Source organism: Hemitrygon akajei, chromosome 15, assembly GCF_048418815.1.
Source record: "Hemitrygon akajei chromosome 15, sHemAka1.3, whole genome shotgun sequence".
Taxonomy (NCBI): Eukaryota; Metazoa; Chordata; class Chondrichthyes; order Myliobatiformes; family Dasyatidae; genus Hemitrygon; species Hemitrygon akajei.
Genome location: NC_133138.1, coordinates 44,732,770 through 44,760,295, shown reverse-complemented (window position 1 = coordinate 44,760,295; position 27,526 = coordinate 44,732,770). Strand labels below are relative to the sequence as shown.

The window sequence follows — 27,526 nt, the reverse complement described above, 5'->3', positions numbered from 1 at the left end:
GCAGTGGCTTTTGAATGTTTGTCTGTGACGTTTTGTAAAAGGGTGCTAATGTTCTTTTAGACATTAAAATAAACTTGATGGGATTGAAACTGAAGTGGCGTGCCCTTCCTGGTTCCATCCTCTTGTCTTGTTCTGGAGTGAAATTTGCTTCAGTCTCCTGAGAATTGTAACGCTGACGATATCCGAGAACATTCAGATTTCTTCTGTTTGACCCATGAACTCAGGATATTTACCATGTGTTCTTTCTTATGCCATCACATCTCCACCTTAAGATGAAACACTTCCTCTTGCTTGAATAATTTTATCTGAGAGGCAGGCAAGAGCTGAGGTTGATTGATTAAAAAGCAGCATAAAATCGTTTGGAAAGCTTGTTCTGTAAAGGAGGATCAATCTTGGTTTCATATAATAGCTTACCAAACCTTGCTGCTTTTCTTCAATTAAAAACATTTGAACTGTGAAATAGCTGTAAGCTTAATTAAATTTTATTTAATAACTAAAGATATCATGTGTGTCTATTCTATATAGCATTTTAATGTAATAAATTGGTAGTTTTTAACAGAAGTGTTAAAAAATTAAACCAAGCAATATAAATTATAAGGAGATTATAGGGCAGGTGACCAGAACCTTTTCAAGGATGTAAAGTTTAAAGGAATGTCTTTAAACAAAGAAGTGAATAACATTCCAAAAGGGATTCAGTGGTATGAATCTGATCACCAGAATGTTGTGAATTTTGTTGGAGTAATTTTGAAATAGGGCAATGATGAGGAAGTTGCAAGAATGCGCATATTTCAGTTGCAGGAGTGGAGGAAATATCAATTTGTGGAAAAGTAACACTGGAAAGAATTTAAAATGTTTCAAAATGAAGGACAAGGAGGTGATGTAGATCAAAGAACATAAAGCAGATAGATGAGTAGGATATAGTATGAATGAGCATTTGGATAGAAGAGAGAGAACAAAGGTAACAGGGATAAGATGTTGACAATTACCAAAACAGTGGTATCATTAAGTTAATTATTATATACATTCTAATATTGTGTCTCTAATATTAACACCTTAATTCATTATTACTACTGCTTCCTTTGGACCACATCGACGGCAGTTTTTACCATTCTCCACTATCTCCCTTTTATTGCAGGCCAAGGTTGAAGCATTGAATCTGTGGTTATACTGATGAGACTGAGTTTCAAGTTTAAGTAAACATTGTGTGAAATTTTACCAGTTATGGTACATTGAAAATTTAATGGAAAGCCTAAGCTTAGTAAGAGCTGTCAGAAAATTTCACAACATCCAATTTATTAATTTCCAATTCATGGATACGGGATGGATTGCAGAATTAGGATATTGCAAACAAGATGAACAGACTTTTTATGTTAATGAAAAGTCAATTTGAATTCACCTGTGTAAGTTTTTGTAGTTCTGTATGAAGGGCAGATGGGAATAAAAGTGAGCTTATGGTGAGAGATCATCAAGGTAAAACTGATGACCGTGGAAATTAAGATGGATCTAACTTTAGTCAGTACAAATTTTTTTTTGTGCAAATTGCTATTAACTGGTTCCTATTATTGTGCTGTATTGTAATTAAATCACAATAGAGGAATGGACTGCTGTCATTATTACATATTACCTTTTTATTCAGTATTTTACATTTTATCTGTTGGGGCCAATTAATTTATTATTACAAGTTCTGAAAAAGTAACAATGTGAAGCCTTGACAACAGTGTAAGATTCTCAATCAGAGTGCATGTGAAGTTTGCCATCTACTAAGGAGCACAGTCAAAGCATAAAGTAATCCTTACTCCATGGACATAAATATAGTCAATCATTGTTCGCTCTTCTTTCCAATTCCATGTACCATAAGTTGAATATAGAATACTAGTTTTGATGCCAATGTAGGTAAAAGAAATCACAAACTATTGTCAAAGTATCTGGTCTTAGAAGCCCGGAGAAGAGATTTTCTTCCACTTGTTCTTATTGCGTGTTGATGTTTCATGATTGACCCTGCCTTAATGTTCGGTTTGGGTTAATGATTTCTCATTTGTGTATTTAACTGAAATAGGAATGTTGCCTCACCATCCTTAGCTGCGTGATTCTGTGGCATAGATCTCCTTTGCCATTGGAGTGTAAATACCTTAGAAATAGTTCAGAGGTGTGAAAGAAAGAAACTTGGGATTCTTCAGTCTTGGTGTTTAATAGAATTCCACGTAGTACTTGGATAGAAAAAAATAGTATAGATCCAAAGGCACAGGTTAAAAGTGTGAAAGGGCAAATGTGTGAAAATATCAGCAAGTGTTTCATTTCGTAGAGGAACAGCAGTAATTTAAATAACTTAAGGCAACTCACTTTCCTCTTTAAATCAGAATTGGCTAGTTCTGCTGTAAATGAAAATGAAAAACTCTAGATGCTGGAAAATACCGACAGGTCAGGCGGCATATGTGGAACGAAAAACAGTTGGCATTTCGTATCCGGCACACTTTGGGTGGCATGGTAGCATAGTGGTGTGCACAATGCTTTACAGTTCCAGCAACCCGGGTTCAATTCCTGCAGCTGCCTGCAAGGAGTTTGAATGTTCTCCCCATGAAACACGTGGGTTTCCTCTGGGTGCTTCTGTTTCCTCCCACAGTCCAAAGACATTTCGGTTGGTAGGTTAATTGATTATTGTAAATCGTCCTGTGATTAGGCTAGGATTAAACTGGGGGTTACCGGGCGGTGAGGCTCAAAGGGCTGGAAGGGCCTTTTGTATCTCAATAAATGAATAAACTAATAATAAAAGAATTAAGAAAGGGACAGACAATTTAGTTTAGATATAACTAGTTGCCAGCAAGAATATTTATGGTCAGGATTCACAACTAATTTAATAAATAGCTACTTTATGGTTGAGTTGGAAGGATGAGGTAAAAGTAATTAAGTTGCCCTTAATCTGAACCCACTGGTGATTTCTTAATTATGTATTGATTTTATTTTGTAATTCTGGTGGAACTGCTTATATATAAACAGTTATTATCTGCTTATGGCTAATTATAGCTAACTCGGTCAGATTGGTAGTGGAAGCTGAACCAGTAGAGTACACTGGATACTGCAGCCCACCACTGAAAAAACCCAGTCCACAATTCTGTGTCTTTGGCTACATAAATCTGCAAAGTAGTTGTTACAGTTTTCTTAGTATATGCAAGTCTTCCATATACCGAGGAGATTTGCTGCAGTTCATTGCACAGAATTCTTTTGTTAGATTAAAAATCATTAGAAGCATTTTTTTATAGTATTGGGGACCCAGTCATCTGTTTTACAGCCTATTTTGTACATTAAAATAGAATTGTGGAATATTAGAACTTTAAGCAGCTCACAAAAACTGTTTATAGAACAGTAGGGGCCTCACTTTTGTCTCCCTTCACCCACAACTCAGTGAGTTCCACATTTGCCACAATGCCAAGCACTTCCGTCGCTTCTGTCTCTGAGCCCACTTGTTTGGCAAGGATTCCACGCCCCGTCAACTGTTTTCAGCGCTCCTCCTCCTCTTGGATCTCGACTTCAGCATTCCTCTCTCCTCCTCCAGTCTTACTCCCTGTGAACGCACTGCTCCCTACTCTCTCTGCACCATCCCGACTTTGCCATCGAACCTGCAGACGAGGGTGGTGCGCAGACCTCTATCTTACTGGGGCCAGGCACCTCTTGGACAACTCCTCGTACTTGCCTCTCAAGGACACCGCTCCAGACCAGCGGAACACTGTCTTTGACATCGTCATTGACCACATCCATTTTGGAGAACTCCCATCCACTGCCCCCAAACTCATAATTCTCTTAGTTTGCTAACAACTGCTCGCTTCTACCTTCTACCCAAAATTCACAAACCGGACTGTCTGGGTAGTTCTATTGTGTCTGCCTGCTCCTGCCCACTGAACTCGTGTCCTTGTATTTCATTTCCATTTTATCCCCCTTGGTTCGGTCCCTTCCCATCTTCATCCACAATGCTTCTCGTGCCCTTGATCTCCTCCATAATTTTCATTTCCCTGACCCTGACTGCCTCATTTTCACCATAGATGTTCAGTCCCTATCAAGAAGATCTCAAAGCTCTCCGCTTCTTTCTCGACAAAAGAACCAATCAATTTCCCTCCATTACCACCCTCCTCTGTCTGACAGAGCTTATCCACACCCTGAACAAATTTTCCTTTGGCTCCTCCCCCTTTCTCTAAACTTGAGGGGTGGCCATGGGTACTCGCATGGGCCCCAGGCATGCCTGCCTCTTCGTTAGCTACACAGAAAAGTCCATGTTCAAAGCCTTCTCCGGTTATACACCGCAGCTCTTCCCCCATTCCATTAATGACTGCCTTTGTGCTGCTCCACGCACCTGCACTCAGCTTGCCAATTTTATCAACTTTGTCTCCAACTTCCACCCTGTGTTTAAATTCCCTTGGTCCATCACTGACACCTCCCTCCACTTACTCGATTTCTCTCTGTCTCTATCTCTGGAAACAAACTGTCAACCACCATCTTTTATAAATCTATTGATTTGCATGGTTATTTTGATTATACCTCTTCCCATCCTAACTCCTGTAAAAATGCTATTCCCTTTACTCGGTTTCTTTGCCTCTGTCACTTCTGCTTTTCCAGAACACAGCTTTCCATTCCATGATGTCATCCTCCTTTAAAGAACAGGGTTGCTTTCCCTTACTATTGATGCTGCCCTCACCCACACCTCCTCCATTTTCTACAGATCCCCACTCACCTCATCTTCCCACGGCCTTAATGGAGATAGAATTCCTTTCCTCTTTACCTACCACCCCATCAACCTTCTCATCCAACTCGTTATCTTCCACAGCTCCTGCCATCTCCAAAGGGATCTTACCACTGAAAATTTCTTTAGGTCCATCTCTCCCCCCCCTCCCCCCGCTTTGCACAGGGATTGCTCCCTCTGCGATTTCCTCGTCCATTTGTCTCTTCCCACTAATCTCCCACCTGGCACTTACCTCTGCAAGTGGCCCAAGTGCAACACCTGCCCATACACCTCCTCCCTCACCTCCGTTCAGGGTCCCAGGCAGTCCTTCCAGGTGAGGCAACAGTTCACCTGCAGGTCTGCTGGGGTTGTCTATTGTGTCCGGTGCTCCCGATGTATTTTATTTGTCAAGGTGGGAGTGAATAGCAAGTTTGTAAATAGGTGGGGGCAAAGTATGTTTGGAATGCTGAGGGTGGAGTGCCATGGGAGGGGTATGGGACAAGTTGCAGGCAAGCAGTGCCAAAAGTGGGGCTGGCAGGGTACAGACACACCCAGCCCTGAGACACCAGGCAAGGTCATCTGATTCCAAACAGTAGGTTTATTGATCATTACAGTATGTCTCTCTGGTGCTTCCTACTCCCTTCCTCCACCCTTTCCTTTTTCCCAACCATAATTTCCCTCTCCCTACCACTTTCACACTCTCAGTCCACAATACAGACCCCTGTCAGAATCAGGTTTATCATCACTCACACGTGTCATTGATTATTTTTGTGGCAGTAGTACAGTGCAATACATAAAATTACTATATACACCAATACCCCCCCCCCCCCCCACCCAAGACTTTTGCATAGTACTGTGCTTGTGCTCCTAGCAACACGCACAAAGCTGAAGGAACTCAGATTTTTAAGGCAGCATCTATGGCGTGAAATGGACATTTGACATCTCGGGTCAAGTTCCTTCATCAGGACTGATGAACGATGCGACCCAAAACATTGACTATCCAGTTCCCTTCATAGATGCTGCCTGACCTGCTGAATTCTTCCAGCTTTTTGTGTGTTGCTTCAGATTTCCAGCATCTGCAGTCTCATCTGTCACCACTTGTACTCCTGGTTTCCTGTTCCATGACACTTCTGAGGGCTTTACTGTTCACTCTATAAGTGCTACCCTAGTTGGATTTCCCATAGTGCAGCATTTGGCACTTATCTGGATTGCAGGAATTGCCAGTCCTCAAAACATCTGCATTGTTGATCAAGATCCCCTGTAATTTCTGATACCTTCTTCCCTGTCTACAGTACCACCTATTTCAGTCTCATCTGCAATCTTACTAACCAAGCTTTGCACGTTCTCATCTGAATCATTTGTATAAACAAAGAGCAACAAAGCCTCCAGTCTGAGAAATAACGTTCCACCATCGTACCTTCCTCTTAAATTCTTGCAGTTATCATCTGTGGAACCATGCCTTAAAGGACATTTAACAATATAAGCAACTCTTCCAGTTATCGCAAGGGAGTGAATGGATGGTACCATGATGGGAAGAAGGATGGTGGGAGACTGCCTCCGGGGATCAGAGAGACCAGAACAAACTGTTGAAGAACAGTGTGCATTGATGATATGTTTGTGTGCAAGGGAACCTTGGAGACTCTTCAAGGATACAGCTGGCTTTTACAAGGAAGGCCTCTGAGGATGCTACTTGCCAAAGCACTTTCATTTAATCTATTTTAGCAGCCATGTCATAGCAAAGTTCAAAGTAAAATTTATTATCGGAGTACATAGAACCCTGAGATTCTTTTTCTGCAGGCCTGCTTAGCAAATCTATAGAACAGTAACTGTAAATATCAGGAATATAAACTGTAAACAAACTGTGCAAATACAGATAATAAATAGATAACAAATAACGAGCATGAAATAACAAAAGAGTCCCTAAATGAGTGTAGTTATCCCCTGTTGTTCAAGAGCCTGATGGTTGAGGGGAGTAACTGTTCTTGAATTTGGTGGTGCAAGGAACGAGGCACTTGTACCTTCTACCTGATGGCAGCAGCAAGAAAAGAACCTGGCCTGGCTGGTGAGGATCTTTGGTGATGGGTGCTGCTTTTCTACAGCAGTGTTTCATGTAGATGTGCTCAATGATTGGGAGGGTTTTACCCGTGATGTACTGGGGTGAATCTACTACCTTTTGTAGGATTATCTGCTCAAAGGCACTGTTGAAAAAATTAAAAACCACTGTAATCCATTTCATAAAGAAGGCCCTTGTATATAATTTTAATTTAATGATACGTACCACATCCCTGTAACAGTTAATTGCTGATGAGGGGATTTCTTTTCCCTTTTCTCTTAAAAATTATAGTTTTGTTTTCGTTTTTTATAATCTACCACCTATGGAACAATTGTATCCACTTAGATTATTTTGAATGAAATGGGAAAACTATTTTATGTATGAGATAGTTTATGATAGTTAGTTTTATAATTAAAACATTTGGGTTAAACATCTGAACACATTCAACTTCCTGGTTTAATGCTGATGTAACTTTTTTTTTCAACCCGGCGTTGTCTCCAATAGGCAGCTGTGTATCAGAGAAGTTAGGGGCATGCCTTTTACTTTTAATCCTCCTAGTGATGTTGTCTTGTAGTTATTATTCCCCCTGGTGGTAACTTTGAGCTTTGTGTAGTTCTTTTATTGCCTTCATACCAATTCTGATCCTTATTCAGTATTCATTGTTGCATTGTAATGATTATAAACTGATGAAATTTTACATTAAAATATGGACATATCATATCATTAAATTATTCATTAAAGAATTAATTCAAATATGGGTATGAAATGAATACATTTCCCCACTTTCAGTGCCTCAAAAAGGTAGGATCCATTATTAAGGACAATGGTCACCCAGGAAACACACTCTTCTCATTGCTAACATAAGAAGGGAAGTACAGGAGCCTGAAGACACACACTCAACATTTTAGGAACAGCTTCTTTCCCTCCACCATCAGATTTCTAAATGGACAATAAACCCTTTTTGTGTGACTTATTTAATTTTTAAAATATATACAGTGCCTTGCAAAAGTATTCAGCCTGTAACCCTTTCTTCACATAAAATGAGTATTATAACCAGGGATTTTGATCAATTTAACTGAGTACTTTTATTTGTGAGTTACATGCTCCTTTTTTCACAGTAGAGCACACAAAAAATGGAAAATTGTCAAGCATGAAGATATAAAAATTCAAGAACTGGAATATCAGCATTTCAAAAGTATTCATTTCCCCTTTGCTCAGTGCTTAGTTGAACCACCGCTTGCAGCTATTACAGTCTGTAGTCTTTGGATTATTCTCTATTAGCTTTGCACAACATGATGGAGCAAGAATCCTTTTGCAAAATGCTCAAGTTGTATGAGGTTAGTTGGGGAGTGGCAGTGGACAGCAATCTTGAGGTCTTGCCAGAAATGTTTGATTGGATTAGGGTCAGGGCTCTGATTGGGGCACTCAAGGACATTGATTTTCTTTATTTGAAGCCGCTCCATGGGTGCTCTGGCAGTGTCCTTCGGGTTGTTGTCCTTCTGAAAGACAGATTTCCTCCCCACTTTCGGCTTCCTGGAAGAAGCTAACAGGTTTTTTATCCGGAATCTCCCTGTATTTAGTAGAATTAATTTTCCCATCGATCTTGACCAGATTTCCAATGCCTGCTGCTGAAAAGCATCCCCACAGCATGATACTTTACAGTAGTGTTGGTGTTACTTGGCTGATGTGCAGTATTAGATCTACGCCACACGTACTGCTTAGTTTTGAATCCAAAAAGTTCCACTTCAGTCTCATCTGACCACAAGACCTTCCGCATTTTTACAGCATCTTCTAATTGACACTTTATAAAGACCTTATGGGCAAATATGCTTTTTTTTTAGTCAGGGCTCCTTCCATAAATATCCTTCTTGTGCAATGCCATGGAGACTATGGAGCCATGAGCTTCATCTCCAGTTGCAGCCACTGACTTCTGCAGCTCATCAGAGTGACTGTTGGTGTCACAGTAGCTTCTCTTACAAGAGCCATTCTTCTCTGGCGACTAAGTTTAGAGGGTTGGCCTGACGTAGCAGTGTGGCTGTGGTTCATATTTTTTCCTGCTTTTTCATGATGGATTGCAGAGAGCACCTAGATATGCTCAGTGCCTTTGAGATGATCTTGTTCCCCTCCCCAGATTTGTACTTCTCTGTTATCATTTCCCTGACTTGTCTTGAATGTTCTTCTGTCTTCATTTGGGATTTTGGTCTGTTGAAAATCTGCCATTCTCTTGGACATTAGAGAGAGGGGGGTTATTGACTCTTATGAATTCATTGAAAACAAGTGATCCTCCAAATTTCTAAATCAAGAAATTGGTTGAGTTGGTAAGGTAATACTGTATAGAGAATTGCATCTGAGGAAAGTTTGCTTAGCAATTACAAAGGGGATGTATGCTTTTTCAGCCTCACAATTTTGTTTCTTAAAATTTTTAATTAACTGTAGACAGATTTTGAAATTTTTGTTTTGATTTGACATGATGCACAATCTACAAATGTTTTGTAGTTTAGCTCAAAAAATCCTACTTCAATATATTTTAAATTTGGAAACTGAGACAAAATGTGAAAATAGTTGGGGGCTAAATACTTTTTCCAAGGCAAATGTATTGTAATTTGTAGAGTATTTAATGCTTTGCATTGTATTGTTGCCACAAAGCAACATATTTCATTGCATATGTCAATGATAATAAACCTAATTCTGATTAATATCTAGATTTTATCGTTCACCAATCATCAAACTAAATAGGAAATCTATTAGATTTTAACACATGTTAAGCAATTTCAAAATTAGCAACTCGATTACTTTTAAGAGAAAAGCTGCAGATGCTGGAAATCCAAGCAACACACACAAAATGCTGGAGGAACTTAGCAGGCCAGGCAGCATCTATGGAAAAGAGTACAGTCAGCATTCAGGGCCCTTCAGCAGGACTTTTAAAAATAATTTAGTTTGAGATGCAGACATCACAGGCATAACATACATCCCTAATTGCCCTTGTGAAGATGATGGTAAGCTGCATCCTTGAACTCCTGCAGTATTTTTCGTGAAAGCTCAGTTGCTTTGGGCATGTAATATATTTCCAAGACAGCATTGTGTACAATTTGGAGGATAACTTCCATATTTTGTTCTTCTTGATGGTAGACATCATGGGAGATGCTAACTGCCAAGCTAAGTGGTACATGCATCATTTGCTGAAGCTGCATCCACCCCAGTGAGTGGAGTGTATTCCAGCACACTGCAGCTTCATGTCTTGGATCTGGGATATTGGGAAGTGAAACACTTAATACAGGAGATCCAGCTCTTAATCTGTAACCACTTTACTTGAGTTGAATTGTTAATCATTGTTGATTGTTGTTGACTCAGCGATAGTAATTCCATTTAATGTTAAGGGTGGGTGGTTAGACTTTCATGTTGGAGGTGGTCGTTGCTTTGGGATATTGCTGGCAAAATTTCGGATACTGATGAGAGGGTGTACAGGAGCGAGAGATATCAGCTGGTTGAGTGGTGTTGCAGCAACAACCTTGCACTCAGTGACAGTAAGGACAAAGAACTGGTTATGGACTTCAGAAAGGGTAAGACGAGGAAACATGCAACAGTCCTCATAGAGGGATCGAAGTGGAAAGAGTGAGCAAGGGGAGCATTCTAACTGGCTGCATCACTGTCTGGTGTGGGGGTGGGGGGTGCTACTGCAGATGATCAAAATAAGCTGAAGAGAGTTGTAAACTTAGCCAGTTCTGTCATGGGCACTAGCCTCCATAGCATCCAGGATATCTTCAAGGAGTGAGGCCTCAAAAAGGCAGCATCCAACATTAAGGAACACCAACACCCAGGACCTGTTCTATTCTCATTGCCAGTAATGATCAGTGTCAACAATTCAGTACTTTCTAAAAGCACCTTCAAGGATTTGCAAACATCCATATATTCCTTAGAACTGTCATTTTAATCGAATGCCTCTTCATCTTTCTGCAATATTTATCTTCTTCCTGCAATATTTATCATCTTTCTATGTATCTTCTTTCTACAGTATAGTTCTGTGTTAAGTTTCATTTACCATTTATCAACCAGCCCAACTATGTCTTCTCACAGTCTTTTAATATCCTGCTCACTTAAGAGCTTAATGTGATCTGTAAATTAGCAAATGTCAGAATAGCAGTGATCTCAAATTTGCCCTTAGAGAACATCTGACTTTCTTTCTTAAACCTGAAAAACAACTGATTCACCCATCTTCTCAGATTTCTGCCTTTTAAAGACAATCTTCTATTCATGTTGCTGGGAAATCCTTTAATTCCATAGATCTCAATTTTGCTAATTAGCCTTCTGTTTCAGAATTTATCCAACACCTTCTGAAAAGTTGACATTAATTGTATTTCCATTATCAATTTTCCTGATTACTGCATTTAAAAAAAAAAATTGGATTAGTCAAACATGAGTCACCTTGTGTGACCCGTACTGGTTCAACTTCATCTGTTCAATTTTCTTCAAGTAGTTTTAATGTCTTTCTGGATTTATTGTTTCTATAAGCTCCCACACTACCAGACTTAAATTATAGGACTTATGCTTAGTTGATGTATGCTCACATCCCTTTTTAAATATAGATACTATATTTAATATATTTCAGTCTTCGGCGTCTCCTCTACATCTAGGGAAAAAAGAAGAATACTGTATAACTATCTCCAACCCACCTCCTGTCACATAACATTCTATTTGGATCAGGTGACTTGCTTTCATTGCTACTTTTTTATTTAAAAAAAAATGTTTCTTTATGAATCTCCCCCTTACTGCCCCAATGTCTTATACTTTATATATTCCCTTTTATTGGATTCTGGCAGCATCCTCTTCCTTGGTAGAGGAATATTCATTATTACTCCAGCTCAGTTTTTGCTCATTGTATAGATCTACAGCTTGCTATAGATCTTTATCCATAATCTGCCTCACTCTTCCCTTGCTTTCCACATGCTGTCTACACACCTGCGGTGCTTCATGCCAACAGGTAAGAAGAACTCACTGAGTAAAAAAATAAGGTGCTGACAAACTCAGTTCTTCCCCTTCAAAACAACTTATCTGTGAAAGTTGAGGACAATGACTGAATATTGTAGTCATGGATAGTAGACAATGAGGAAATGTGTCCACCTTCCTAAATTAGGGATTGGGAAATATTTTCCCTGTGAGAAGAAGGCATCAACAGTTTGCTTTTTCTAAAGGAAATAAACACTGGTGTGTTGCTTTTAGTGTTTGCCTCATTTAAGAGAGAACTAGCAACAAGTATTATCTGAGTTCAACCTGAATCCATCTGGGGGTCTGGTAAAGGGAGACAGAATAAACCCAGAACTCACCTGTGAAGGAGTTTGCTTTCGTCTGCACACCTTTAATTAAATCTTTATGATTGCATTAATACTGCTGTCATTGACACATTATGCTTTTGGCCAATGCATTCCCCCAAACCAGATCCAGCATGCCTCCTTCTCTGTTGGATTAAAAACTTGTTGATCAAGAAGTTCTCCTTAAAAATATTTTGAACATTCCTTCAACATTTGCCCTTCTACACGAACATTATATCATTCAATATGCAAGTTATTGAATTAATGCAATCACCACATTTGCAGTTCTTCTGCACGTATGTCCTTTCCTGTAGACTTTTTCCTCTGTTTTTCTCTTACTATTCAGTGCTGTAAGAAGTTTTGGTAGAGTGACAGCTCTGTCTTTGATTTTTGAGGTCAAGCAAATGGATTCTATACTTCTCAAGGATACCCTGTTCTTTCAGAACTGGAATATTTCTCTTAATATTAATGCCTCATCTCTTTTTCCATTTCCCTATCTTTTCTGAACACCTTGTGTATCATCAGATATTATGTAACCATGTTTCCTCTTTTCTGTTTTAGCAATGACAATTACAACACAATTCCAGATAGGAATTTGAATTTTCAGCTGCCTGACCTTATCCACCACACTTCGCATTTATGTACCTGCATTCTGAATTGTATTTATATTGTTTTTAGTGGTCTGCTTCCATCTTTTAACAGTCCCTCTCCGTGCATGTTAGTCCTTATTCCTTTTACTGCTGGTGATCACCTTCAACTCCAACCTCTCCAACTCTCACCACTCTTGCAGCAGCCACACCCCCAGCTCCTGCTATAGCAATGTATCAGCAGCTGAGTTGGGGGAAACCATATGACATGAACTGCAAGCAGTGATGTGATCTACACTGGCCAAGACTGCAACATGAAAGTATCCTGCAGCTTCCCATCCTCACATTTTCCAATCCAATTACTAATAACATTTCTCGCTATCAGTCTTTCTGCATAACAAGTTCTTGATCCATTTTGAGCTAAAATTGCTTGATTTTACGTTTTGAATCTTCATTATTTTATTCTCACTTTCAGTGCATCGGGGATATTTTGCTTTGACGTGAAGGGTAGGTAAATAACGAGATCATCCAAGAAATAGATTACAATTCTACACATAAACTGATAGATCATAAATTTTCTAAAATGACTGTGAAGACAAATTATGTATTTTCCAGGCTAAGAACATGCCACATTCCATAGGTCTGGAATTTCGTTGAAAAGTCCCCAAGAGGTGCGAAAGGGTTGATTTGGAAGAGTCATTTTACTAGGATTCTGGGGAAATGTGCAAGTTTTACAGGAAGAATGAGTGAAACAAATTAAGATGCACGGAAGGTCTAATGGGACAGGACATGACGTTATAGATATGGATAGACCGTTGGCTTGAGCTCTGAGGCTACTTGTATTATGAAGAGAAGAGATGTATATCAAATGTGTTGTGATGTAAATCTTCAATGTCATAAGTAATGAACTGGTGGAGATCTTGCAGGTAATAATTGGAAGCCCTCTCCTTTGAGCCTCCTTTGTATTTTTCATCAGCATCATCATTGATGTATCTCAACATCACATCTTACCCTTCATTTGATTGCTTCGAAGTCCACTGCCAGTCCAGGGATTTCTGCTCTGATGCAGGTAATGGAGGCGGTATCCCAAATAATGATTTGGCATACAGGAAGTAGATATAGAGCCTCATGACATGGTGCCATGACAACAACCTTTCCCTCAATGTCAGCAAAACAAAGGCACTGGTAATTTACTTTATGATGGGGCAAGGTGCACATGCTCTTGTTTACGTCAATGGCACTGAGGTTGAGAGCGCTGAGCGATTCAAGTACCTGGGAATAAACGTCGCCAGTAGCCTGTCCTGGTAGAAACACATTGATGCCATGACCAAGAAAGCTCACCAGCACTTCTAGATCCTCAGGAGGCTAAAGAAATTTGGCCTGTTCCTTTTGACACTCAATTTTTATCGGTACACATAGAAAGCATCCTTTCCAGATGCATCACAGCTTGGGATGGCAACTGCTCTGCACGCGACGGTAAGAAATTGTGGATACAGCAGAGCACATCACAAAAACCAGCCGCCCCTCAATGGACCCTTCTATATTTCTTGCTGCCTTGGGTAAAAAAAACAGTATAATAAGACATGAGCAGAATTAGGCCACGTGGCTCATTGAGTCTCTCCACCATTTCATCATGGCTGATCCAATTTTCCTCTCAGCCCCAATATCTTGCCTTCTCCCCATATCCCTTCATGCCCTGACCAATCAAGAACTTATCAACCTCCATCTTAAACACACCCAATGTCCTGGCTTCCACAGCTGCCTGTAGCAATGAATTCCACAGATTCATCATACTCTGGCTAAAGAAATTCCCCCTAATCTCTATTCTGAGGCTGTGTCCTCCAGTCCTAGACTCCCCCACCATAGGAAATATCCTCTCCACATCCAATCTATCTAGGCCTTTCAACATTTGATATGTTTCAATGAGATCACTCCTCATTCTTCTAAATTACAACAAGTAAAGGCCCAGAGCCATCAATCACTCCTCATTCGACTAACCTTTCATTCCTGAATTTATTCTCATGACCCTTCTCTGAACCCCCTCCAATGCTGGCACATCGTTTCTTGGATCAGGGGCCCAAAACTGCTTATAATTCTGTGTGAGGCCTCACCAGTGCCTTGTAAAGCCTCAGCATTACATCCTTACTTTTATATTCTAGTCCTCTCAAAATTACTGCTAACATTTGCATCTACCTTCCTCACCACTGACTCAACCTTTATGAAATCCCACTTGAGGACTCTCAAGTTCCTTTACATCTCAAATTTTCTCCCTGTTTAGAAAATGTTCTGTGCTTTTATTCCTTCTACCAAAGTGCGTAACCATACCCTTCCTGACACTGGTTTCCACTTGCTGCTTCTACACTCGTTCTTCTTATCTGTCCAGATCATCCTGCAGCCTTCCTGCTTCCTCAACACTATCTAAGCCTTCACCTATCTTTGCATTATCTGCAAACTTAACCACAAAGTCATCCATTCCATCATCCAAATCTTTGACATGCAACATAAAAAGAAGCTGTCTCAACAACAAGCGTTGCTGAACACCACTAGTCACAGATGGTCAACTAGGAAAGGCTCCCTTTATTCCCACTCTGCCTCCTGCCAACCAGCCACTACTTTATCCGTGTTAGTATCTTTCCTGTAATACCATGGGCTCTTATCTTGTTAAGCAGTCTCATGTGTGGCACCTTGTCAAAGGCCTTCTGAAAATCCTAGTACACAACATCCACAGATTCTCCTTTGTCTGTCCTGCTTGTTATTTCAAAGAATTCTAGCAGATTTTTCAGACAAGATTTCCCCTTGATTTTTCCCTATTTCATCATGGCCTCCAAGTACCCTGAAACCATATAAGACCATAAGACATGGGAGCAGAAATATGGTTCATCAAGTCTGCTGCGCCATTCAATCATGGCTGATTCTTTTTTGTAAAATCTCCTCAATCCCAGTTCCCTGCCTTCTCCCCATAACCTTTGATGCCATGTCCAGTCAAGAAACTATCAATCTCTGCCTTAAATACACCCAACGATCTGGCCTCCACAGCTGCATGTGGCAACAAATTTCACAGATTCATCACCCTTTGGCTAAAGAAATTTCTCCGCATCTCTGTTTTGAAAGGGCACCTCTCTATCCTGAGGCTATGCCTCTTGTCCTAGACTCTCCCACCATGGGAAACATCCATTCCACATCTACTCTGTCTAGGCCTTTCAACATTCAAAAGTTTTCAATGAGATCCCTTCTCATCCTTTTGAATTCCAGTGAGTACAGAGCCAGAGCCATCAAACGTTCATCATATGATAACCTTTTCATTCCCAGAATCATCCTTGTCAACATTAATAATCGACTCCCAACATCTTCCTAACCACTACAGTCAGTCTAACTGGCTTATAATTTCCTTTCTTCTGTCTTCCACCATTCCTGAAGAGCAGAGTGACCATTTACATTCACCAGAGGCATTCGCTGTCCCTCCCCCCTCCCCATAAGCAGTAGATACAAAAGCCTGAATGCTCCTATCACCAGGCTGGTGAACTATGCTGCTGTTATGAGACTATTGAATGGTCCCCTCCCCAGTCAATACGAATGGATTTTTTGACCTCACAATCTATCTTTGCACCTTTTGTCCACCGGCACTGCTCTACACTTTGTACTGTAACTCTTTATTTTGCACTCTATCATTGTTTTACTATGTGCTACCTCAATTGTAATGACTTGATTTGTGACAATAATACACTAATAACAATAAGGTGCAGGAAGTGGCCATGAGGCCATTCGGCCCACAATGTCTGCTCGGCCATTCAATTTAATGTAATGCTGTATGAAACCACTTCTTAACCCTTTTTTGTGTGTCCGAGTTATATAGTATTCAACTGTGCTTTTCTAATTTTATTTTTGATATAATAGCCACAAATTTGATATTTTCCTAACACAATGCAAATATGATGGCCAGTTCTTGTTGCTTGACCAACTAGTTGCAATTTGTTGACAATGTAAAAACAACAAATATTTACAATCTGGAAAGAAGGGAAAACTGCAGACATCGTGCATCACCAGGGTGTTCATCTTGCAGCAGCTCATTGAATTATGTGTTTCATGCCAGAATTAGCTAGATTACTTATGGGTTTTGTCATATATATTGGGTATCTGTAAACTGCTAACTGAGCACATTTAAACCTACCAGCTGAATGCATCTATCAATATTATATTGCCCTGAACTAACCTTTTTCTTTTACATTTTAATAAGGGGTTACCAATCAAGCCAAGACAAAAAGCCATTTTCATTGGTGAAGAGGTAAGGAAGAAAGACTGGCATGACAATGAAGCAATCACAGCAGATGCAGCAAGAATAGGTATGTACCAAGAAAATTATTCAGTTACAGTGCAACATTTGTGTTTAATTAAATGCGTTCTCGCAGCTTTGTTCACAGCGATTGGAAAAGGTAGTTGGGAATTAAGGAAAGAGGAATTGTAAAGTTAAAAAGGACTAATAGTTGAAAGCAGATAGAATTTGGAGTTAAGGAGCAAGGCAGGGATGAAAGGAAATGAAAGTAATGTGATGGGAGGAAAACGGTATAGATTTAAAATACGACATGCTGTTGGAGATTGAAGATTGAATGGTGAGGGAGTGAGGAATTCAAACAGAAATGGTTTTATAGTGATTAAACTTTCAAGCTTTATTGACTGTTGATTTTGAAAATAGAAAGGGCGATAGCGTAGTGGTTAGCACAATGCTTTACAGTACCAGCAACCCAGGTTCAATTCCCTCCGCTGCCTGTAAGGAGTTTGTATGTTCTCCCTGTGTCCGGGTGGATTGCTTCCCGTTTCCTCCCAGTGTCCAAAGACGTACCGGTTGGTAGATTAATTGGGCATTGTAAATTGTTCTGTGATTAGGAACTCAGCAGGCCAGGCAGCATTTATGGAAAACAGTAAACAGTCGATGTTTCGGAACTTCTTCAGGACTGGAAGGGAAGGGGGGAGATGTCTGAGTAAAAAGGTGGAGGGGACCTTAGGAGTTGCCTCAGCTTGGCATAAGAGGAGACCACTGATCGACATGTCAAAATGGGAATGAAAATGCTTGGCGACCAGGAAGTCACACTTGAGGCAGATGTTGCAGAGGTGCTCGATGAAGCGGTCCCCCAATTCATGACCGGTCTCTCTAATGTAGAGGAGGCCACGTCAGGAGCACCAAACACAATACTCACCAGTGTGGTAGAGGCCTCATTGGATCTCTGCACAAAATGTCGACCACTTACTGTTTTCCATAAATACTACCTGACCTGCTGAGTTCCTGCAGCATTTTTTATGTGTTGCTTTGACTTTCCAGCATCTGCAGACTTTCTTGTGTTTGTCCTGTGATTGGGCTAGGATTAAATCATGAGATTGCTGGGCGTCACAGCTTGAAAGGAAGCAAGCTAGAAAAAGTAGAAGCACAACAGGTATTGGAAAAGGAATTCTGAAAGATGCCCTAAACTAGGACTAAAATCAGGTTTGGGGATTTGGACTAACAGTTTAAAAATCTCAACATGGCTACATGATAAACATGAAAGACCACACTTGCATGAAGGGAATATTGAAGGATTCATATGCAGTCAATACAGTGAATTCCAGTTAATTGGGACACCTCATGACCAGTACATTTTGGCCCAATTAAGGAGCTGACCCAATTAGCCAAAGTTTCACGGAAATAGTTCAAATATATAAAAAAAAGACAAGTTACCATTTACCTGAGTAACAATTTATGTATTTAAAAATACAAAACAGATTAAAACACTATTAATACTACTACAGTGCTATAAAACTGTGTATTAGTTCCTAATAGTTATCGACAGAGGATTTCATCCAGTGTGTGTTGGCACGATCTTTTGATTGATGGTAAATGAACAAAATCAGCGCAGACAATGGACTGCTTTCGTACAATGCTATCGACAATTGTGTTCTACAAATCCCCATTTTCATTATAACATTCAAAATGATTGTCGATACTTTCAAATTATTCCTAGTTCCTAACTTGTTCAAGTAGCGAAATCATTTCATTTTCACTCCTGGCTTTTTCTGGCATCTCCAAGCCTGAATGTTCGAAACTGCAATGAGCAAAACGGTTCTGAATTTAATTCCTGCTTATTTCTTGCCAACAATCAGTGACAAATATCCCTGCTTTTTAAATACAAGTACACATAGCTGATGTTAATTAAAAACTATTCGCTCTAAGCATGATGCCATGTCTAACAGCCACACAAATGCACATCTGACGCTATTCAGAAACTGTTCGGCAACAATCTCCTGCCCCATTAAGCGGCATAGTCCCTTAAATAACTAAAAGGAATACCGGCTATTTTCTCACTTAGTTTTTGTTCTTTAAGATTTGTCTCACATAAGCAGCTACCCCTATTAGATGCTGGCGCAATTAAGTGGAATTCACTGTATATTAAAACTAGTCACAATAAGTTCAAGTAATATTTCCAAAATTTGCTCAACTACATAAAGTTTTAAAAAAAATCATAGTAACTAATCTTATTTATCTGCTAACCTATTCATTACTGAAAAGTGATATGGTTGATGGCTTAATTTATCAAATGATAACTCACTGTTCATGGTTAAATTGGAAGCTTCATATAAACCCTGATTTTAAATATTTGTGTTGAAATGTCAAAATTTTAAATTAGTCTGAACTCTTAAGATAAAATAGCACAATCAAGCTATTTTTAAACCTACTTAAAATACACTATGTTGTTGCCAGTAATTAATAAATAAATGTCTGGGTGTGAATTTTTTAAACTTATAGAAAAAATGGAAAAGAGGGCTAGTCCCAGTAATAGTAATAAATCTATTTGCTGGTGTAAAAATGAATTTGGTTCACTGTTGCCCCTGAGAGAAGAAATTATATCCTGCCTACAGAATCTGCCTCCAGAATCACCAATGCTGACTTTTAACTGGCTCCTCAGTTTAGAAGTAATTATGTGTTTTAAATCTGTACGTCCAAGGAAAAACTAAAATGTTACTGACAAGATGGTTAAATATGCTTTCCAGTAGCAGCTACTGGCCATTGCTTTCAGGTTTAATAATACAAGCAGCAATTTCTGTACAAATATTTGCTTTCATTGTAAGTGGTTCATTTCAAATTAAACATTTGTTAAGCTTTAATAGCCTCTGTTATTAAAGTAACGTTATAGGAGGATTGCCAACTCATCTCACTATTAACTTTTAAAAGTTATGTCCTGCCTTGCTTGTTCATACAGACATTGCAGGATGGTTCTTTGGTCCAAGTGCAAATATAGAACACTCTTAATGACCTCAATGATTTTGTTGCTTCCTGAAGCTTCCCTTCAGATGGTGATAGAATATACAATGAAAATGTAAAATATGATGGAGGGGTGAAGCTCTTCTGGTTCCCCCCCTCCACCCCAAAAAGGCAAACAAAGAATTAAAGTTTAGTCTGTGATTCTGTTAGTATGTCCACTACAGATCAATATTATAGCCATTTAGATGGTGGGATAGAAAAGCACAGAGATGTGCAGCATTTGATGAGATGCTGCATCAAAAGTCCATGCAGAAAACAAAAGCTTGTGACAGAAGTGGTAACTTTTTAGCGCGGATAGAAAATTCCCTGGCCAGCAGGAGACAACATAGACAAAAATGAGTCCACACACAAGAAGATGGAGGAACTTAGCGGGTCAGGCAGCATCTTTGGAGGGAAATAGACAGTTAACGTTTTGGGTTGAAACTCTTCAGCAGGATTTTGGAGGGAAAATCGATGACATGGTGAGAATAAAAAGGTGCTGTGGGAGAGGGGTGGAGCTAGAACTGGCTAATGATTGATGGATCCAGGTGAGAAGGATGATAGGCAGATGACAGAGGGGGAGAGTAGGAGTGATGTAATAAGGATAAATGGGTCATCTGTTGCAGGTAATGGTGCTGGGTCCACAAATATTAAACATATATTATCAATGATTTAGATGAAGGTTTTGAAGATTTTTAAGATATCTATTATCACAAAAATAGAATGCAAAGCAAGTTGGGAGGTAGCCATAAGGAGACTGAACAGTGATATATGTGGACTAATGAGTGTGCAGAGATCTGAGAAATGGAGTGTAAAGTGGGGAAGGAAGTGAGGGGCACTAGACTGCCAAGCTGCAGAAGGACCTGGTCGTCCCTGTACATGATTCACAAAAGGCCAGAATGCAGGTTCAGTTGGCAAGTAATTAAGAAATCTAACAAATCTATTTATTGTAGGGGAGTGGCATACAAAAGCAAGGAGGTTGTGCTTCTGTTATATAGGCCACAAATCCAGTTACAGAGCATTCACTCTCTCTGCCGTATATACTTCAGCCACCAGTGACCTGTCATTACCGGATGAAAATACTGGTGACCCCCGTGTGAGTGGCTGTCAGCAAGGACCATGCTGCCAGTGGCTCTTTGGCATGTGAGGACATTGTCTCACTGCCAGAACTACTCTGGAGGTCCCCAGTAGAGTGCATTGTGAGGTTTATCATGGACTTTTATTTCTTTTACAATATTGCTGTTGTAAATCATTCCAAAAGTAAAGCCATCCAGAAAGGTATGTATGCAACTATTTGAAGACCAGTAACGTTTATGTCAGTCACAATTTGCCATGCTAATGATAAAAGATTTGGAATGTTGATGCAGGCTGCTGAAGAATTTAAATTTAATTAAACCTGGAATGAGAACCCTAAAATCGGTTATGGTGACCACAACCAACGCAAGACTAAATCTGCTCTCGTCGTGTTTGTGATTTGCAGCTTTCACCTAGTTTGGCACGTATGCGATTTGATACCCGTCAATACGATTAACTTTTAGCAGTTTGAAATAGTCAAGCATGGCACTTGTTTCTAGAGGGAGTTAGTGACATACCAGAAAGAGAATTACGTAAGAGGATGTTCAAATATAATGGTTTTGACATTGATAGTGGGATCTCCCTCAGAAATGGCTTCTTTGTAATAGCCAGCATCATCTTCATGTGCATTGGAAGATGTGTGTGAGTTGGTTTGTGTTTGATCTGTGTATTCTGTTTGTCCTGGTAAACAGAGGAATATGTGACTGAGTGTTGTCATCTGTTTGTGTGTCATGAGATTACAGCTGAACTGTTGCCAGATACAGAACTGAGACACACAACTGTGCTGCTTGTATAATGAGGATGTGAACCATTTATGCCAGATAAAATTCTATATTGATGAGGTTTAGCTTAGTTACTGAGTGATGGGCTTGTGGCTGAGGCTTGTACTGGACACATAGAATGCACATAAGTATTTCTGGACATTGACCACATGCATAGACTCCTTTGCAGTTCAGTGAATTTCTGATTCCACCATTATTAAATCACTGAGGTTACTGATATTAACCAGTGTTGATTTTTTAAAAACTTTTTTGCCCTTTCAAATCCTCTGCTGCAGCTGAGAGAAGCTCCTATGGTCAGCTATTTTCTCTTGGGACTGTTCCATATTGTTACCGCATCTGTTCCTGCCTCAGTACAACTCCCCTTTCACAAGTTGCAAGTTAGCTTTAAGCAGTGCAGACTGTACTTGTGTTGGTCACCTGCAGATGTGTGTTGCTAATAAATGATCCAGCAAATGCTGGCTGCAGGCAGGAGCGGTAGGCATGCTCTGTGTGTTTGGTCATGAATTATGCATTAATGTACTGCACTTGTATCTTTTAATTTAACTCCCTCCATCTAATTATATCATTATCCCCAGTTGCTTCATTGACATATTGAGTCAGAAAACAGTCATCATTTGAATCAATAGTCATTTTAGCAAAATATCTAGAGGGTACACGTAAACTGCTGTGTCAGGGGGTTGCACCTTAAAACCTTAACGTTCTGTGTTCTATGTAGAATGACTCATTGAAATGAGCAATAATCTTTTATTATTGTTTAAAATAAGTCAATAATTCAACAGCAAAATGCATCAATAACAAAGGAGAGATATCTTAACAATATGAGAAAAATGCCTGTAAATCTCCTGGACATTAGCAAAACATGTTCCACTTTGAAGTGCATGTGGTGATTATAGAGTGGTGTTGTAGAAATGACTGTATGTCTATCTCCAGTACAAAAGTCTGTGAGGACAAGGCATTTTTAATGAATTGCAAGAAATATAATGCTATGTCTAAAGCATGGAGATTTCTAGATATATGGAAAAAACTTTCCAAATTTTAAATTGACAATTCAACAAATAGTTCTTTGAGCAGCAGGAGCAGGTAAGGAAATAAGTATTTCTTAGCAAACACGAGGAAATCTGCAGATGCTGGAAATTCAAACAACACACACAAAATGCTGGTGGAACACAGCAGGCCAGGCAGCATCTATAAGGAGAAGCACTGTCGGCGTTTCGGGCCGAGACCCTTCGTCAAAGGGTCTCGGCCCGAAACGTCGACAGGGCTTCTCCTTATAGATGCTGCCTGGCCTGCTGTGTTCTACCAACATTTTGTGTGTGTTGTAAGTATTTCTTAGTCCTGAGTGAGCAGCTTTGGGAGTTGGTGGTATGGATTTACTTGGCTTTGGCTGGCAGCTTAAATACAAATTGCATTGAGAAGCTCCTTGCAGGCCAGTGTTTTGCTGATATTTGTGCTGGCATCTTACAGAATAGAAGTACAGAATGTATTGGAGGCAGGATGCAGAGACATCTGGGTGGCTGGACTCTACTCTATCCCTGAACTTGCTACCCAATGTCCTAAGCTTAGTGGCCTGAAGCACTTCATATCTAGCCCCTCGATCATATGGCATAATGCCATATGGCTTATGGCATGTGTAATTCAGCTGCCTATATGGATGAAGAATATAAGTTTGTGATTTGTTTTAAATTTAATTAAAATTAACATTTTATTCTACATCAGCTAAATACCCTAAATCTTTTTCAGCTGTTTAATTATCTCTGTTTGTCAGATTTAAAAGGTTTATATGAAGATCTGGAGGAGATCCTTAGATTCTTTTGCCTGAGGCTATTCACCCCCTGCTTAACCTTGCAGACCCATAGGATCTCAAATTATTAGTCAGATTGTAGGGATCACAAAGCATGAATGGTGACCAACATTAGATGCGATCTGTTTCAATCCAATAAATGATTGGTATTTTTGACACTTGTTCCTCAGATTGATTTGGTGAGAGAAAGTAGATTTTGAGATATAGGAAACAGAATTGGGATTGAGTATTGTGACTTGGGGTATGACAGGAATGTTCCACATGCATTAATTTTTGACCTTTTAATGAACTGTATGAATACATAGAGAAAGAGAGGTGTAATGGGATGTGTAAATAGTATTAAGAAATTCTAAATGCATATAAATCTAATATCTGTTTAATGCTCTATAATACAATGCATTAAGCATGCTAAGGAATCTCTTTTGTTCAATAACCTTGTCATGGCAATTTGCCCAACAGGAATTAATGATAGCAACTACAATGACTGGATGAATCAGTATTTCCTTTGGGAGACTACTGGAGCAAAAGTAAATAGCAGTGCTGACCACATCCTGTTGTAGAAAATTAAAATAAACCAAATGATTTAGATACTGAAATTATGTATTAGAAAAAAATAATGAAATTCAAGATTACTTTAATTGCACATTTCTAATCAGTGTGCAACCTTTAGTATATTTACATTTGCTGGTATCAAAGGGAAGAATGAAACTTCAAAAGTAATTTGTAGCACAATACAGAGTTTTGAGAGAATAAATAGAAAGAAGTAATGATCTTTAGTGCTAAAGTCATTTAAAGTATTGACAATATTAAGTAAAAGGATTTATCTGAGCCTTAAACCACATCTGCAGGATGGGGAACTGGGTTTAAAATAACAAGCTAAAAAGCTTACCAAAGAGAGCATGTTTTTCTTTAAAATGCATGGTGTGATTAGAAAAGTGCTTTCCAGCTGTTGTGGTGGTCGTAAAATGTTTCGGGAGAGTGAGATGCTTTTGGTTGTATCATTCATTTTTGTTAAATTATAAACAAGTGACATTCTTTCCAGGGTGAAATTCTCTTTCAATAGAGCCATGTCCTTGAGGGAAATCTGAATTGCGTCATTTTTACCTGTATCATCTCTGGAACTTCCTTTATTTGTGGTTCATCCATTAAATTAAACATTTTTTAAATTCCAGCAGGTTTTTTTTTGAAGCAATACCTACCGTATATGTTAAAACTGTAAGACCTTAGCAAATGTTTATCCCATGTATCTTGTACACTAAATCTAGAATATCTCTGTCGAAGGGTTACCAGCCTGGGGTTCATGACCCCTTGGTTAATGGTAAGGGTCTGTTGCATAAAATATGTTTCGGAAACATGGCTCTATGGTAACGCCAAAGAAATTTGATTCGTCTGATGACTTAATGCGTGTAGTCTTGTGAAAAAAGTATTCTAAAAAGTGAAAGGGATAAGAGAACAATGAGGTCAAAATTTCTTTGTAATTTTTCATGGAGAGATTTTAAAACTAAATTTTTGAAATGTTTATCATTTACCCTGTATCCTTTGTATTTTATTGAAGTTCTTAACATAAACTGAAAATGGGAAGACAGTAGCAAAAAATGTATGATAATTCTACATTTATCCCCTTCAAAACTTGTCTGAGGAAATTAGAGGGATAGGTTTTCCATTAGTTTGCTGAATTTGTTATTCTTAGTGGGAGACAATGTAGGTTTGGGAGGTGTTATTGAACTAGCCAAGGTAAGTAATGACACTAAACATGGGGATGTGTTCTACTGTTACAGTTGATGAAAGAGTGCAGCTCATTCCCTTGTCTATGGTCTGTCTATTGATATTGCTATATTGTGACCAAAAGAACCTTTTCAAAAGTAAAATAAATTGGCTGTATATGAGTTGATGATGAACAACTTTTGGAGTATGTTAGACCTCAGTTAAATCATAGACTATGCTTATTAAGCGGAAGCTTTAGTCCAGGCAATTTTAAATACTGAGTCATGTCGCTGTATAGCACAGAAATGGGATCTTCAGCCCACTTCATCCATGCTGACCTTTTTGCCCATCTATACAAATCCCATTTGTCCACATTAGCATTATCCTTCAATACCTTCCATGGTTAAATGTCTCTCTAAATGCCTCTTAAACATAGTCATTGTATCTCATTCCATCACCACTTCTGGCAGCACATTCCAGATATCAAGCACTCTGTGCATGAAGAAATTTTACCCCTCAGAGCCTCTTTAAAATCCCTTCTTGTCTTAACCCAATGTCTTTTTTCCAATACCCTTGCCACGAAAATAAAAGATTTTGACTATCTGTCCTTCTCATTATATACATCTCTTATGTCACAATTCAGTCACCTTTGCTTCAGGGAAAGCAAGCCCAGCCCATCCAATCTCTCCTCATAACTGAAGTTCTCCAATCCAAGTAACAGCCTAGTTATTATGCCCTCTCCAGCACTGTCAAATCTTTCCTATCATGTAATGCCCAGAATTGTATACAGTGCTCCAAGTATGGCCTAGCCATACTTGTAACAAAATGTCCCAGCTCTTACATTTTACGTTTAAACTAATGAAGACTAGCATCCTATATATCCTCACCACCCTATCTAGTTGTTTACCCATACTCAGAGAGATATGGACTTGAGAGCTTTGTTCATTAACTTTCTTTAGTGTCCCACCTTTCCATTCAAGATTGTTTAATGTCATTTTCTGTACAGAAACGTAAGTACTTACTGCCCATTATGCCATTGGTGTTTAGGGCAGCAGCAAAGGTCACCTGGAGGAATGGTGGACCACTCTTAGTCTGACCTCTGCCCTTTGACGTTTTTGGCATGGGTGACCCTACTATGAGCCAAAGCATAAAGCCCTGACTCCAGCCAACAACGGTGTCTGGATCATTGAGGCACACAAGCCTCCAATCCCAATGACAAGGTAGTGGTCCTCTTGAAGGACGAATGCAAGGAGAACGAAATAAGTGTCGTTCTGATACAGCACAAATGAACCAAAAAAAACTCAATTGTAATACTGAGAAAACACATATAAAACATAAGATAGCTTATATACATTGATTTTAAAAAGTGACGTTACTTTTTAAAGTCAATTTTAAGCCTAACCCTCTGACTGCCCTACTTGGTATTGTTGCAGGACAAGATATTAAGCTGAAGGCATCTGATTTACATATTTTGGCCTTTAGCTCTCTTATAGCTAGGAGGACACTTTTGTTTAAATGGAAAGATGTTTTTCCTCCTACTCATGCTCAATGGTTATGTGATATTATGTCATGTTTAGATTTAGAGAAGATTCATTGTTCAATTTCTGAATCTCGTCAAGACTTTCAAACATTGTGGGGACCTTTTCTGAATTATTTTCAAAACCTTCAATTTGTTGTTTAAACTCAGATGTTGCCTATTATTAATTTTTATTATATAATAATGTATTTACCTTCTTTTCTCCTTAATGAACAGCTTTGGTCTTGGTAGGGGTTAGACTTTTTTCTTTTGTAATAAATTAGTATAGTTCAATATAACTATTGCTTAACTTATATGAATACGGGGTAATGTAGTTGTTATTATGAACAGATATAAGGTAACTGGTAGTTTTTATCTTTTTTGACCTTTAATATGCACTTCCTTTTACTCTGTATTCTTCTATGTAGAAACTAATAAAAATATTGGAAAGAAAAAGTGACGTAGGGTGACTGACGGGGAAACATTTAGTGGTGGAGTTAGTGGGTGGAGGTGTTGATCAGTCTTACTGCTTGGAGAATGTAACTGCTTTTGAGTCTGGTGGTCCTGGCATGGATGCTACGTAGCCTCCTCCCTGATGGAAGTGTAACAAACAGTCCATGCGCAAGGTGTGTGGATTCCTTCATGATGTTACTGGCACTTTTCTGGCACCATTCTGTACATATGTTATTGATGGTGGGTAGGCTGGTGCCAGTGAATGCCTAGCCCTC

At 39.2% G+C, this 27,526-nt stretch overlaps 1 protein-coding gene across 1 annotated transcript in view; it reads left to right on the top strand.

Moving 5' to 3' along the window:
* The window catches only part of LOC140739301 (polypeptide N-acetylgalactosaminyltransferase 10-like), an 80,548-nt gene that overhangs the window by 1,029 nt on the left and 51,993 nt on the right, over positions 1-27,526 (top strand). Inside the window, exon 2 of the mRNA XM_073067465.1 lies at positions 16,889-16,994. Within this exon, the coding sequence (XP_072923566.1) occupies positions 16,889-16,994 (106 nt within the window). The remainder of the gene's footprint in view (positions 1-16,888; positions 16,995-27,526) is intronic.